The 16,889-nt window shown below is 41.1% G+C and overlaps 1 protein-coding gene across 1 annotated transcript in view; it reads left to right on the forward strand.

Moving 5' to 3' along the window:
* Positions 1-1,912: 1,912 nt before the first annotated feature.
* The window catches only part of Pah (phenylalanine hydroxylase), a 54,311-nt gene continuing 39,334 nt past the window's right edge, over positions 1,913-16,889 (forward strand). Inside the window, exons 1-3 of the mRNA XM_076919881.1 lie at positions 1,913-2,107; positions 7,406-7,513; positions 16,642-16,825. Of these exons, the coding sequence (XP_076775996.1) occupies positions 2,048-2,107; positions 7,406-7,513; positions 16,642-16,825 (352 nt within the window). The 5' untranslated portion in view covers positions 1,913-2,047. The remainder of the gene's footprint in view (positions 2,108-7,405; positions 7,514-16,641; positions 16,826-16,889) is intronic.

Consider the following 16,889-nt stretch of genomic DNA (forward strand, 5'->3'; position numbering starts at 1 on the left):
GCTTGGTGCTTAGCACCCAGTGTGCATGCAGATAAGGCCTCCATCACTGTTGCCTGGTGCTTAGCACCCAGTGTGCGTGCAGATAAGGCCTCCATCACTGTTGCCTTCATTCATTGCTTCACTTTCATGCTGCAGGTTCTTTTGATGGCATTGCCCTCTGTAGTCTCTGGGCAACACTAACAGGTAGAGCGGTATTTCTAATAAAGTCCTGAGCTGAGGGACACACCTTATTTCACATCTACAACCTCTAGGCCAGTGGTTCTCAACTTCCCTAACACGGTCACTCTTTAACATAGTGCCTCATGTTGTGGTGACCCTCAACCAAAAAACTATTTTTGTTGCTACTTCATAACTGTAATTTGCTACTGTTATGAGTTGCAATGTAAATAGTTTTTGGAGCTAGGGATTTGACAAAGGACTCATAGGTTGAGGCTGTTGCTCAGGAGGAATACTGGACTCAGACAGACAGGTTGAAATTCAAACACGTGGCCTGGCAACTTACCAGAGGGAAGATTAAAAGATACCTAAGTATGCCTTTTGGACAGAAATTATCCTTAGAGTATTGATAGTCTTGGAATTCAGGAGAAAGCTGGTTGCATTATGGAGGTTCATGAAATCTTAAACAATGACCCTAGACCCACATTTAAAGACAAAGACGCTGGGGTACAGGAGGGAGTAGCTATCCATCCTATGTGGAAATATGCCACTTGCTTTGAGTCTCCAACTTGAAATGTTGTTTTTCTCTTTTGACAGATACTTGATTTTTAGGTCAAAGAATTGTGGGAGGCGATGGGGTGGATTCCTAGCCCCTTCTATTATTGGCCTGTTTCCTCACAGCCCATTAACTTTGCCCAGGTAAACATTAAGCAGGCTTTGAGTCCCTCCATGTCCCTCGATGCCCCCGACTTCTCAGTCTTTCGAGAACTGACTCTTCCATGTTTATATACTTGGCTTTCCCTGCTACCAGTGAATATCTGCCTTTAGTTTCCTTCTCCGAAAAATGGGGTTTTGGACAGGCCATCTTCATGTCCACTCAAGGCCACTCCCCAGTATCTAGTACTCAGCTCACTCCTTGCTTCTGTCTCTATTTGCCCCTCCCCCGAGGCTTAGCCCTGTCTGAACTTGTTTATTTTGCCTGACCACTAGAATGGTGCAGTGCTGATGGGAGGGGGGTGTGTGGCTTGCTCCTGCTGTAGTCCCAGTGCCGAGGACAAATGCTCAGTGGCTGTCTGCTGTTTCATTTTTTTTGAGACAGACGTTTACATACTAGCTTCCATTTATGCAGTGTAAATGACAAGGACAGTCCTGACTAAATGCACAGAGCACCACCTTGTCTGCATTATTCATGCATGTGACATATCTTAGCCAGGTAGTCCTTCTGTACTCCTTGCAGAGACTCAGGCTGGATTCCAGCCCCAATACCTCCTGGCTTTTGCTTATACTCAGCCTCACAGGGTCATCTGGTGTGGTTTCCTAAAGGAAAGTATGTCAAGGAGATTGACTTGTTTGGTGGTTAATAAAAGGTGAGTTAAGAGTGGAGAGCATTTAAATTATGATCCTGGCTCTATTTCTGTGCTTACAGAGAACAATCATTCTCAATTATTATTCTTAATTATCATTGTTATTATTTCTGATTTTCTCTGGTTGCAAAGAATCCATATTCTAGGTACTCCAGTGTCCCAGCACTGCCAAACCTGTCTGAGCTTCAGGATGTAGGTGGTCTGGGCTCTCTGCCTTCTACTCTTGTCCAGGGCACTCTGCCAAATGAGTCCTGCTGTGGCTGCCACCCCTTCCACAACACCACCCCTTTGGGCCAGCCCCAGCACTGGCGACCTGGAGTTGGGCACGGGCTGTTCATGCCCATCCACTGCTACGTCAGGGCAACGCCCACTGAAGAGTGACCTTGTAGATTGCAGTAGGAGACACCCTTTGAAACCTCTCCTCTCCTGTTCTGAGAGCCAGGTTAAAACCATCAGCCCCACATCCTGAGTGCAAACCTTTCCTAATCCTGCTGCTAAGGTAGACACCTCACCCACTGAGAGCCGGCATGGCAGCTGTTCTTCTGGAGAATGGAGTCCTGAGCAGAAAACTCTCAGACTTTGGGCAGGTAAGCCTGGTGGGCTTCCACTGCTAGGAGAGAATTGGTTCCCCAGATATGAAAGCAGTCTGGGAAATATTGGTATTTCCTCCTTTACTAAGGATACTAAGAAATAGGAATTTAATTAGAGGAGAGGGAAATGCCCAGGAAGGCAACTGATGAAACTATCCTTAACAAGTTAAGAATGATGTGAGCTGCTACCAACATCTGTGTGTCTTTGGGTGGCTCATTGGTGTTCTCTGTTTATCTGCTTTATCTTCTGTATCCTGAGAGGAAAGGGCTGGTCTTTAGTCATGGGGTAGGTGTCCCTGTCTCTCCAGGGATATTTATCAATCCTTTCTTCTTGGTATCGAAATGACAAGCTTGTAAGAAACTGCCCTCTTTTAACTCTCAGGAGATGATGTAGCATGAAGAGAATTTGGGGACACTTACTCATATCCAAGATGGGAGAAATTAAACAGAGAGGTAAATGAACAAGAGTTAGCCCAGAGCCTGTAAATGACTTGGAGATTATGCTGGCGGTAGAGGGAACCCATTCCCTTACGTGTTTGCTTGTCCTCTCTAGGGATCTCTTGTGGAACTTGTTCTTTACTGTGATATTTGTACTTTCCCCAGGTTGGATATCATGGTTTGTACACTGAGATTCAGACCCGGGAGGAACTGTGCCTATTCAGACAGCTGCTGCACACAATCCTAGGGAAAGCCAGTCTCTAGAGAGCTAAGTAGTTCAGGACATTATGAGAGAGTAGATGTCAAAGTCAGAATAACCAGATAGACAGCAGAATGTAGTTGGCAGCATGTCCTGGACTAGGGGAGATGCCTTTTCTAGCCTTTCCTCAGATAAGACTGAGTGGCTGAGGGCTGCCTGGAGTCAGAGAATTTGTGGTAAAAAAGATTGGAATGAGGGGACAGGCAGGTTAGTCCATGGATTCTAATCTAAGCTCCTATATTGCTGGCTGCACAGCACCTTGGCCATTTGGGGCGCTTAAGCCAGTAATCTGGGGGTGGGGTTTTAGGGGGAGGGGCTTTACAGCTTTATTTATAAAACACTTAGGTGTTTGTGACTCCACAGATTGTCCCTACCAATAACAGGAACACGTGAGGATTTAAACATGTCCTGGTACAGACTCAGTAACAGAAGCAGAACATTTTCCTTCAAAAAATAAGAATACCCCACCCCCATATTCTAGGATTAAGATGGAAACAACTGAACAATGCCTATAAATCTCTTACTACATTTTCTAGAACAGCTGAAACTGCCATGTGCATTTGGTCAAAGCTGGTTGGTTTGTTCAACAGAATGAGTCTTGAAGAGCAGGAAAAACAGACAGCAAGAAAGATGCTGTGCTTGGTAAAGCTTGCTCATGCAAAATGCACCACATACATAGTCAAGACACCAGGGTTGTTCTATTTGGACATTTAAGCTACATACTGAGAAGTCACCTGGCTGGGATGAAGCAGATGCTTACTGTCTGTAAAATTAAGGAGGGCTTCTGGGATAGCTTAGTAGTTAGGGTATCTTCTAGCTCCATCAGTCAGTAAAAGAGACAAATTTATGCATTCTTAAAATTTTCAATTATATTTATTTATGTTTGTGAGGAGGTGGAGCATGCATTGTGGCATGTGTAGACGTCAGAAGACAATCTGGAGAGTCACCTCTCTCCTGTCACAGTGTGGGTCCTGGGTATTGAACTCAAGTCATCAGGTTTGTCAAGCAAGTCGTTTTATCCTGAGCTATCTTCCCAGGAATGTTTACATCCCTTTAACACTTCTATCTCAGGTAGAATGTATATATTTGATTTAATTCTAATAAAAGGGACATTGCAGAAAGGAGCCACCATTTTTGAAGGCATATAATATGTCAAAGCTGCACCCACCTAATAAACATTAGCAGCCTGTGGGGATGAGTGATTTAACACCCCCAGTCACCCAATAGATCAGGAAGCACCTACTGCATGCCAGTCACAGCAGTATTGTTCTCTGGTAAAGCTTCTTTAGTTCAGGAGATAAATGATAAAGGAACTAACAGAATGAAAGCATCCTATAGCTTCTGATAGAGACAAGTGTTGTGAAGAAAACTTAGGCAGAGGAGAGGGATCAGGGAGGAGCTCAGAGCTAACCAGCAGGAGAGACAGGGCAGCCAGTGCTCAAATCCAATCTGCTTCCTACAATCAAGCGAACACATTGCCCATTACTGGAACATTGTGTCCTGTGGGAAAATGCTGATGTGGACACATGTGTCTACAGTCTGCCACACAGAGACACATGGCTTAGGACATTTGCACCTTGCTTTTAATTGTTCTTCAGCATGCAAATGCATATGTCTTCTGTAAGCCCCAGATCACCAGTATTGACCCTAAAACACCCTTGACAGAGCATATTGCTTGAAAATGTGATATATGATTATTTCCAGAGATAACAGAAGGCATTTTCATTCACTCATATCTAAAGAGAACAGTGTTTATTGCTGAATGCATTGCTCAGTGATAAAAGTTCTTCATTCTCTGATTTCCCAGTCTTTTCTCTGTGTGGTTTCTTCCTAGACAGTTTTGGAGATCCCTTTGCTTGTATGTCAATCCACATGCCTGATAGAATCAAATAAAATATAACTTCTGAGCCAACAAGAATACACTATAAAAGAGATTTGCTCAGAGGCCCAGGATAAGCTAAGTAAACCTTGAATTCAGATCCACCAAGACCCACAGAACCTCACAAACATTGATGAGATTCCTTTCATGTAAAGTCCTTCATGCTTTGAAAAGAAGGAGCTGTTGTGTCCATCAAGCATGTCAATGGGAAGCAGAGTAATGGCATTGAGAAAGCTGAACATGGGTTCTAGCCCAGGCTTTGTTACGCATAGCTGGGTTGCCTAGGACAAGCCAATTGGCCTTGTTGACTCTGTGTCATCATTTTCAAAACAGCAGCACTTCCTCACCCCTCAGGGCTTTTGTGCGGAGTGAATGCTCTGTTCCAGGTAAACCATGCAAAGAGTGGTAGCTACTGCCAATGACAACATGTATTGAGAGTGAAATGACATGGTGTGGTTCCTGTATATAAGTGGATGCTCGTTCAGGGGCAGACCAGGGCAGTGTCATTAATAACAGCAATGTAGGGCCATGTTACATCATAAATGGGAGTTTGTAAGCAGCTGGGGGAAAAGGTATAATTTGTGTATATATTTATTATCAGTGTTTTAAAATTCCCCATGGTTAAAATTCACTAACAGTGATTTTGATGATGAAGGACATGGGGAAAACCCTATTAGGATAGGGTCATGATGGAGCACCCAGAGCTAGATGCATGTGATGGCATGCAGGACAGGACCTGGCTCTTAAGAGTCATCTCTGGAGAAGATGACACTGGACTGAGTGATTGCTGGGTGCACAGGAGGGAAGTGCTGGAGGATCCCACTGGGTTTCTATCACAAGAATCTTCAACTCTGAACTTCCCTAATCTGAGGTGGCATGTGTTGGCATGTACCAAGAGTGGCTCCTTTTTCTCGGAAGTCAACAAGACAATAGTGAACTAGAAACAGGGAATTCCTTTGTTGTTTCAAGGAAACCAGAAAGGACTGGGGGCTCAGTGTTCTTTGCTGTGAAAAAGAGAGAAAATCAAGCTCATCTGCACATATCTGGCAGACTTTAGAAGAGAGAGAGAGAGAGAGAGAGAGAGAGAGAGACAGAGACAGAGACAGAGACAGAGACAGAGACAGAGACAGAGAGAGACAGAGAGAGAACCAAAGCAGGCATGGATCATGGCTAGCGTACATAATCTAAAGGCCCAGTTCAAATACTAACTCCAATGCTAATTTTGGAATTAAGGGCCAGTTACTTCTCTCTCTCTCTCTCTCTCTCTCTCTCTCTCTCTCTCTCTCTCTCTCTCTCTGTGTGTGTGTGTAAGAGACAGAGAGAATGAGAGAAAGTATTCATGTGTTTGCAGTTGTACAAATGTATATGAGCCAGAGAACAACTTTGAGGTTCATTTCTCTGGCACCTCCTATCATATTTATTGAGACAGGTGTCTCAGTGGCCTGGAATTTGCCACACAGCTAGCCTGGGTGGCCAGAAAGCTCCAGGGATCCATCTGGTTCTATCCCCCAAGTCTTGGGATGAAAATCACACGCCTGATTATCTCAATAGCCCAGTTCCTTAGCTTCTTTAAGTCTGAATCTTGTCATCAATGAAAGAAAAGATTTGGTGTACAATAAAACCCATTTCCTTGACTGTTTTCAAAGTTAACAAGATTGTCCAAATCAAGTGCTGGATCTTGATTAAAATTTTAAAAAATAGTGTTTTTCTTTTAAAATATTTATTGATTTTATGAGTATGTGTATGTGTATATGTATGTACCCACATGTGTGCAAGCAGGAGCCCATAGAGGTCATTGGAGGCTTTAGATCCTCTGGATCCTCAGAACTGGAGTAATAGATGGTTGTTAGCCACCATGTAGATATTAGGAATTGAACCCAGGTCTTATGCAAGAGCAACAAGTGTTCTTAACCACTGAGCTATCTCTTCAGCCCCTACACATTACTATTTTTAGAAGATATATGATGACATAGTCCAGGTAGGAACAAATCTCTAATTTATTTTGAAGCTCACTATAATTCTAACTTACTGATAAATTTGGTACTTCCAGTTTCATTGTATAAGGTTTTTTGGGGAAAATATGAGTTTTTGACTTAAATGTTTTGTCCTAAGAGTCTTCAGTGTTCCCAAGTTTATTATTCTGGGTTCCTGACTAGAATCTTCCCATTATTGCCTCCTGTCCCTGAGATGATGGAGTATCCACACCACTAACTTAATTAACTTACTTACATGAGAGTAATTGTTCTTCACATTTTCTCCTCATTTTTAGGGACATGCTGTGCATTGTTGGGTATAAATAGAATGTTGTGTAATATTTTAAAACTTAAGAAAATGTCTCGTCAAACTCTGGAATGCCCACACGTATTCTGGCTTACTTTGTTCCTTTATTGAAGGCACTTATTGTCTGATAGCTTAGTATCCTTCTAAGGATATTTGGAGCACTCATTAAAAACTATTGATTTTTCTCAGTGACAAGTGACATCAATGCATAATTTAAGGTTCTGGAAATTGAAAGCCAACCCAGGAGTGACTCATCTTCTCATTGTCCTCAGCTTACTTATTTCTGACCATACTGCCTTCTGTGTAGAATACAGGTGGTTCACTGTGTTTCAAAGCTTAACGAGCAGAAAAAGCTCAGGCTCGCCTCTTCTTGAGATGTTTCAAGGGGATAATTGCTAAGCTATGAAAAACATTTTAACCAAGTAATCTAATTATGTAGGAAACAAGTTACATCGAAGACAACTCCAATCAAAGTGGTGCCGTGTCTCTGATATTCTCACTCAAAGAGGAAGTTGGTGCCCTAGCCAAGGTTTTGCGCTTATTTGAGGTAAGTGTGTAACATATTTGGATCACATTCAGCCTTCCTCTGATTTCTCCTTGATCTACTTCTTGTTCCCTAATCTTGTTGTACCATCCAACTTTGTTGATCTACCAGTACCACACCCTTAGGGAAACCCAGACTCCCCTCTTCCACCAGCAATCATGTGACAATAGCTACTCAGCTAAGGATAGGACTTCTGGTCTACCTCCACTTTCTACGGTGTTATTTTGTCTGCATTGAGCTTGTACAGGTCTTGTGCTACCACAACTGTTTTGAGTTCATATGCATGATTGCACTGTAATATCTGGAAAACACCATTCTGTTCTGATTTAATCCTCCATCCTTTGGCTCTTAAAGTTGTCCCAGTCCTTCTTCAATGATTCTGGAGCCTTGGAAGGAGGGATGTGATACATATGACTCAGTTAAGGTTGAGCATGCTAGCTCCCTTTTCTCCGAAACTTGACCAGCCATGGATTTCTGTTAACCACCATCTACCACAAACATAAGTTTATCTGATGAGTTGAGAGATACACTGATCTATAGGTATTATAGTGATAAATTATGTTTAATTTATTTTTAATAAATTAGTATTTATTAAATCAATACTAATTTAATTAATTAAATTAGTGTAATATTAGTTTAATATTATGTCAATTTAGCTGAATTAGTAGGTTCTCCCCCTAAAGCCTATGACTTGTTGACATACCTTCACAAACACACCCAAATGTTTGTTTTATAACTGATTACAAACCCAGTCACATTGATAATGAAGATTTAGCAATCATTAGATGGCAATAGATACGAATTAACATAATATCAATAACAGTGGCCTGGTACTGTGTATAAAATTCTGAGTGTTTCACATGCTGGCAAGTGCTGTAATGCTGAGAGACACCTTCAGTCCTATGAATCCATTTCAGATATCGAAAAGTGCTCAGAAAATGAAGTGTATTTAAAACTTAAAACCTGATTTTCTAAAGTGATGGTGGCAGTTGTGGGTAAATGAATGCCCAAGAGGAAGCAGAAGGCAGTAGAGAGAAAAAAATATATATTTTCTGAGGAACAAACTGTTCCTGAAAAATACTCCAGTGCACCTGTTTAGCCTTTGTTTCAGGAAGTCACATGTTCTTGAGCATTTGCCCCATGAAGTAAGTGAAGTAAGTGAAGAAGCTGTTTACAATATAATAAACAAACCACAAGCAGTAAATTAGCAGAATTGGATCAAGTGCACCTGAGGTAGATGCGTGTGTGTGTGTGTGTGTGTGTGTGTGTGTGTGTGTGTGTGTGTGTGCATGTTTACGTGTGTGCATGTATATGTGTGTGTATGTGCATAAGTGCATAAGTGTATGCATGTACATACTCTCCGTGAATTCTCTGATGTATTAATCCAAATCTCAGTTCCTTGGGGACCTCACTGTACCCATCCTGCAGCGGAGGATACAATGTTCAACATATTGATTGGTTGCTGGAAGGCTGTTATTAGTGTATATTGATTTTTTTTCCCAAACACCCTCTGCAGTTATCATGGAAACTCCCCATCCTGGTACAGCTTTTATACCCTTATTAGCAGTCTGGTAAAGGTCATAGTTTATAGTTACTCAAAGTACTGAGTTAATCAAGAAAGCAAATTCTTGTACTCATGGTACCACACATATATGCCAGGCATACAGGCTCTTGATTTGATATCCATGAAACCCAGGGGTGGAAGCCATTCTTTTACTGTATGAATGAGGGAACTGAGGCTTTGAGAAAGGTCGAGCAATTCATTCAAGATCAGTCAGGGAATGTGCAGGTGGAGGTGGGTTTGAACTCTGAATCCCAGGCTTCCAAGTCCATGATCTTTCTGTAACACCCACCCTTCTGCCAAACAAAAGGAGCCTGGCAGAGGGAGGAGGAGGGGAAGGTACTGAGGTCACTGTGCATTTGTGTGTTTCTCTCTTTTATTACACCATCATTTCTTTGACAAAGTTTCTGGACATAAAAAGTGAAACTTAAAGGAGTAAATAACAGAGCAAATGAAAAATATCTGAACTGTACATAAAGCAATATTGTCTTTAAAAATATTCTAGCAAATTCCATATTGTTAAAAGAAAAAAGCATTCCAACAATCCATTCTATATCTGGATTTCGGAGAGCTATAGTGCACACACAAGCACAGGAAGGACTGGGAAACTGGCAGTGGGAAGGCTTACTCAACGTGGTCACACTTTGTACTTCTTAAACACATTTGACCATGGTACCTTCTGAACTTCTAGGTTTTAGTATTGTGGTGGATTTGGTTCTGAGCTCTAAACTGTCAGCAACAGCATATGTGGTGTAAAAGACTTTTCCTGGGGAGACCCAATGCACATACACAACACAGTCCTCTCAGCTTATAACAGACCAAAGTAATGATTGCAACAAAGGAATTTTTGTTAGGGTCACTATAACAAGTAGGGGTGCGGCATTAGAGGAGCAAGAAAGCAGGAGTGATTTTTAAAAAATCAGTCAAGCAGTCACATCACCAAGCAAGAACCGTCCTGTGCGACTCCATATGAGTGACAGCTCCCAAAACCTACAATCCTCAGCTCTCTGCAAAACTTGCTGCCAATTTGCAGGTCCAGGGTACCAGTCTCTTTGCCCAGCAGGTCAGAGCATGCTCCCAGCACAGTTGATGCTATAAACCTGAGGGAGGCCTTTGAGAATCTTCTGAGTTTTCACTTTCCAGGTCATGTGACTCTTTGTTTGCCTCTAGAGTTTCCAGAACCTCTTGTTCCCTCCTAGATAGAATCTTTCAGTTTGGAGAAACTGCCATTCAGTGGCCTGAATTTGTGGTGCTGAGGACTAGAACCAAAGTAAAAAGTTTACCAGTTAGAACCAAAACTCAGCTGATCCATCTGTTATGGAGATGGGCAAAAGAAAGCTTTTTTTTCCCTCTTGGTTTGGTTTCCTTGGTTTCAAGGTGAAGATAGCAATAAGCCTTCACCAAAAGGGTTTCCACGAAAATCAAACCAAATCATTTGTGAAAACTAATTAGAACAGCAACTGGCATAGAGTAAGATCTCACTAAACATTTTTTTTTCAAATATTGTTTCTGTGTACTGTAGCCTAAAGAGCTCTCAAGTTCTTGGATATAGAAAAACTGGTAGAAGAATGAGGTTCATTTGGTTTGAGAGGAAAAGGCTCGGGATGGGAGCACTCAGCTATCTGAGGTTGCCCATGGAAGGAGATGTCTAGATATTTTGTTAGTGTCAGAGACAAGACCACAATGAGTAGAAATTCAGGGAATATATTTCACACCATTTACAAGTGACTTCTTTAATATGGAGGGTACTGGGAGGCATTCATTTCAAGTGTCACACTCCTGTTAAATTAGAACCCCAAAGGGAAGCATCAGAGTAAAAACTGTGCTATAAATATATTTATCTTTCCTTAATAGAGACAGAAGGCAAAAGTCTATATTCTCAATATTGGTCTGAGAGGGAAAAGTATTTCATGTAGGGATAATTGCCTATCTCCTGTGACTTTCTTATTGAATAGCCTTACAATGACTCTAGGCTTAATGAGTAGCCCCAACCCTCAATACCTGTAGCATAGCAGCCATACAACTGGATACTTAGTCAACTCTTAGTAAATATTCAGAGGACTAAGGAGAGACTCACAGTGATGTAGAGTCTCTAGACTAGGATGAGAAGGGTCAGACTAGACCACCTGGTCCTCTGGCCTGACGCATGTGGACACTTTCTTGACTTGGCTCCTAGTAGGACATACTAAGGCATACTAGCTTCTCAGAGAAAGAAAGGTCTATAGTATATGTACAGACTCTTCTTAGATTAGTCAGGGTCTTGTACCTTCTATTCAACTTCATCGCTCCGTGGGTGGGATAGTTAGCTCAAAGCTACCACCCCATAAAGGAACCGGTTGTGCCTGTCCTTGGCCTTATAGCTGGTAACTACATCAGAATGCATGCCAATGTAACCCATATTTATTTATTTATTTTGTTTTTCCAGTAATTTATTTTTTTATTCATTTTGTATCCTGATCATAGCTCTCCTCCCTCCTCTCTTCTCAGCCCCACTCTTACAAATCCTTCCCTCTACTGCCTCCTCCCTTTTCCTCAGAGATAGGGAGTCCCCTTGGGTACCACCCCAGCCTGGGACATCAAATACCAGTAGCACTCGGCACATCCTCTCACACTGAGGCCCATCCAGGCAGTCCAGGTAGGAGGAAGGGGATCCAATGGCTAGGAACAGAGACAGAGAAGGCCCTAAAAGAGACAAAGATCAGTGTATTGGCATATGTTTGTTAAGTAATGGTTAGAAATTAAGTATATACTCTGGTAATTTATGTCCCAATAGTTAGGAATGTGTTCAAACCTCTTCTTACTGACCTATTTATGCCCACTGTTCTCAGAAGATTGCTTTCCCTCTCAGTTCTTTATGCATTTATTTAAACATTTTCCACAGCTTTTCATTTTTAGTCCCTCCTATCCCATATTCCATGTTTCTTAGGAAAACAGGCTTTCTTGCAAGATGCTGAGTCATGAACCATAAAATCAGAAGCAGTCTCCTTGGAGGAAGAGGCAAAGAAGAATGTTTTTCTTTTCTCTTCACCTGCCCATAAATTCCCAGGGAAGGGAAGAGGCAAAGAAACAGATCCACAAAACCCTGAGTTCTGAGGCCATCTTGGTCATTTTTCGGCAGCCTCAACTAGATTGTTTAACTGGTGACATTGAAGAGCTTCAGAATAAGCAAGTTGCCCACACTCAGAGAGGCACATCTGGATATTACTCCTGAATTTATACTACACTTTCGTGGATATGATTAATCTTTTAGAAACAATTGAAAGGAAACTGTCTACATTTGATACACAGATTTCCTGTGCCCTACCATTGTCCAGGGAATATATTCCTGCCACTCCTCTACTGTTGGATGCAGATACTGTTGTTTGGTCCTATACAGATGATGGAGTCACCAAAGTGAACTAGGCAGCCCTCCTCAGTGGCTATAGCAGTTAGATTCCTTGTTATCAGACAATGGAAATGGAGTTGTCATTGATATCTTGCATTATAAAAACTGTTACTTGCTTTATATGATTTCATTGGATAATTGTGCTATAATCCATTTAACCATTCCCCTGCTGAGGGTGTTTAGTTAGCTTACACAATTTCATGACAGACTTTGTGAATGTTTTTCCTAAGTTAGATTTCTAGTATTATACCAGAAGAAGTCATGCTGTATGAATTGTTCTGTGATTATTCCCAAAGCAAGGAGCTGGTACTGCTTTCCCTCCTTCTCTTCTTCCCCTTCTCTTCCTCCTCCTCCTCGTCTTCATTCTTCTCTTCCTCCCCTTCCTCTTCCTTCTCCTTCTTCTCTCCTTCTCCTTCCCCACCTCCTCTTCCTTTCTCTCCTCCTTTTGAATTTTTATTGGAGCAGTGTCTCACTAGATAGCTTTAGCTGTCCTGGGACTCACGTAGAGCAGGCTGGCCTCATACAGAGGCCTCCTCCTGCCTCTGCCTCCCTAGTGTGATACTAGGGTGCCTTGTGGGTACATGGTCAGTCCCCCTAAAGTGTGTTTTGCGTTCTGGCATTTCTTCCACCAAGTACACGCACATCTCCTGTCTTTTGTCTTTTTACCTTCTCAAATGGTGAGACAAATATGTGTACTCACCTTGGTTCTTAGCAGTATTCTTTTCTCTGTTTTTGGCAGCATACATAAACTTTCTTGCCTTTATTAAAATTTTCATGCAGTATATTTAGGTTATGTTTCCCCATTCCCTCACGTCTCCCAGATCCTCTCTGCTTTGCTCTATACAACACAGACCTTAGTTGCCTCTTGAATTTCAACAGAAGTAAATAACAGGGTTCACAAATTCCCTTTCTTCCTAAGCCAAGAAATATGACCTTGCATTTTGCCTTGTTTAGGAAATGACCTCTGTTTGCTCATAGAAGCTTCAGAGTTCCCGAGGTCTCTCTGGCTCTCCCTCCTGCAGAACTTCTCTGTCCTTCTGGTTGGGGCTTTGACGTTTCAAAAGTCCACATCAGGCCTGGATTCTCTCTGTCTGCAAATCAGGATGTAGCGCTCAGCTACTGCTTCAGCACATGCTGCCATCCTATGCTAGGAGTAGATTAAGGCTCTGAAACTGTAGGCAAGCTTCTCATTCAAGTGTTTTCTTTTTATAAAAAACACTGTATTGGTCATGATGTCTCTTCACAGCAATAGAACAGTAACTAAAACACACACACGCACACACACACACACACACACACAGAGAAAGAGAGAGAGAGAGAGAGAGAGAGAGAGAGAGAGAGAGAGAGAGAGAGAGAGAGAGAGAGTGTCATTTAAGGGAAACTGTTACCACTGGTCCAACATTTGCTTGTTAGTCAATTTCTGCGTCTGGATCAATTTAAAGTGCCTAGATTTTGAAAAGACTTATCAATATTAGAAATAAATCGATAACCAAGACACTTTTCATTTCTCCAAAAGACAATCCAGGAGTAAGTGAGTCATTTGAGCTCTGCTTTTGTGAAATGAATGGTGTTGTAGGGAGTGAATTTGGGAAACTGAGACCTCTGCCCCTGTGAGTGCTAATGTTTTGGTGATCCTTCACTTGACCCTTAAGATGTCAAAAGAAACCAGAGAAGCCCATGGAGCTTGGCTTAGAAGCCCTTTAGACACAGACAAAGGGATATCTGGTACTCGGGCAGCAAAACAGAACAAGTTTCCTTTATCTGAGAAAAGCACTGCAAGGAACATTCCCTCAAAACTAATTGTTCTCATTTCCTGTTTCCCTACATTCTTTGAGACTGCTTAAAAAATTGTTTGTGTGAAAATATTTAAAAATAGACAAGGATAGTATTATCATGAAAAAATAACACAAAATAGAATTACTATCAATCTATAAACAAGTATTGCTGATCAGGAAAAGTAGCTGTATTATGAAAAATGTCATAAATCACAAAAAAAGAAAAAATGGCTAATAATGACAGGAAAAGATGTTTATTCTTATCAGCAACTGAGTAAAAGGTTCAATAATGAATTATTAACTATTTTTATATAACAGGTTAAGAAAACAAACAACATCAGGGATCCTAATAATTGGTACTGGTGAAGAATATAGGTTCTCTTGTGGCGGGTAGAAGAGATGATGTAGCCCCTTTAAGAGCAGTAGGGTAAGATACTTACAGAAACTTTAAGGGGTGAATACTTTCTGGTTCACCATGGAGACCCCAAGGCATTTAACATAGGAAATCAGCTAGGTAATCAGGGAAAAGCATGCAGACAGACAATGCCAGTCACTGTTTCTAGTGGCAAAGCATATGAGGAAACTCACATGCCAGTCACTAAAACACTGGTTGTACAAATCAAGACAAACCCAAATAATGTACTGGAAATACAACTGCTGAGAAATCATACAGTGCTTGGCTGGCAGATTGGATCTGTGGGTAAAGGCATTTTCTGTCAAGTCTGATGACTTGCTTTTATCTCTGACATCTACAGATGTGGTAGGTATGGCTGATGTCAAATAAGAAGTATTTGTTCATCTCTCTAACTTTGCGATAGTATTTTATTCAAAGAAGAAACTCTAGGGAGATTTGTGTGTGTGTGTGTGTGTGTGTGTGTGTGTGTGTGTGTGTGCTTGTTCCTTCTTAGGAATTCTGAATTCTTATCAGTTGCACAGTGTTTCAAAAACAGAGGATGAAATGGTACCTACTTATCCCTTCTCCATTTTATTATCTACAAACTCCTCTCATGTTCCTTATAGTTTTGATATTTGAGGTAATTACATGAAGTACCAGCATATGACTCTTCCTGACACTGTCACACTTGCCACCATGGTTACACCCACCATCATACAGGATTTCAGAAGTGACTTCTCAGCAGGACTTGGTGGTTCTGTCAGGTCTACAAGGGTTAGACTCAGAATGAAAGACAGATTGATCATGCTAATACAGTGATATCAGGTTGTATGTTTGCTCAAAACTTCATAAAGACCCCTATGAATTTTCGAATCAAGGCCAGACTCCTTCAAATAATTTACCTGGCTGTCCTTCATCTTTGTGGCTATTCTGACTTATCAGACTTGTTTTATTACTTATTTTAGGCCAATACCATCCACCATATGCATGGGGTCTCCATGTCTATTAACTCCTTTAGGATGTGCATATGGTTTGATTTTTTAAGGAGGCCTCATGTGCAGATGCTCTTAAATACTAGACTGTATCCTAATGCTATCCCAATAGAGCTCGTCCATTTCATCTGTCCTGCCTTTTATTTATTCTTATCCCCTATCACTATGAAGTAATACATAAGTTAATTGTCTTTTATGGTTGCTGTCTTTATTATCTCTACTTAAATGTAAACTTTAAAAAGAAAAACATCTAGATCTGTTTTGTTCCTCTAAAGAGTGATGGGCATCTAGTGAATATTACATATATATTTATATAGGTTATATATGTATATGTACGTGTATTTTCACATATAATACAAATAATATATCTTATATAGTTATGTAACATATGATAATATTAATTGCAGTTCTACACATTATGTTGCACTCATCAGTGTATGTATGTGTTAATTTGTCCAAGACCCCCCAAAGAGCTCATGGTGCAGGTATTAATGAGACCACCCATGTGTAGACGGAGAAACTGAGGGATGTAGAAGCATGAAAATAAAATGTCTAACATTTCATAGATAATACAGTTTAGATCTTATGAATGCAGAGCTTTTGCCCTGGGGATTTATATTCAAGCAAAAACAATGTGTCTATATTATTTTTTGAGTTTTTTGTGGCATTTCATTGGACAGAAGGGAGGCTTTCCCATGCCGTATCTTTACAACTATTGTCTTAGGCATTTGATTCAAACTGAAGCCTTACACAGGCAACTCTAGGCTGTTATTAGATTTCCATGTGATTAAGTTTAGATGCGCTTGTCTCATCCTTCCTACCTCTTGTCAGTTGGCACCTGTTTTTGCAGAAGGTAAAAAAAAAAAAAAGCATCTAAATGTTTAAGGGCTTCCTTGTACTCATTCTTATTTTTTTTAAACCCTGCTCTTCAGCACTGGTTTGGTGTCTTATGTTCTGGCTCTGTATATTTGGACTGTGGTAATAGTGACTGCCAGTCCCTCACACCTATAATTTTCTTTTTTAGGAGAATGATATCAACCTGACACACATTGAATCCAGACCTTCTCGTTTAAACAAAGATGAGTATGAGTTTTTCACCTATCTAGATAAGCGTAGCAAGCCTGTCCTGGGCAGCATCATCAAGAGCCTGAGGAACGACATTGGTGCCACTGTCCACGAACTTTCTCGAGACAAGGAAAAGAACACAGGTGAGAGTCTAAAGACCTACTGTCTAGTGACCTAAACAGTACCACACTGTTTTCACTTAGTATT

Source organism: Arvicanthis niloticus, chromosome 22, assembly GCF_011762505.2.
Source record: "Arvicanthis niloticus isolate mArvNil1 chromosome 22, mArvNil1.pat.X, whole genome shotgun sequence".
NCBI classification, from domain to species: Eukaryota; Metazoa; Chordata; class Mammalia; order Rodentia; family Muridae; genus Arvicanthis; species Arvicanthis niloticus.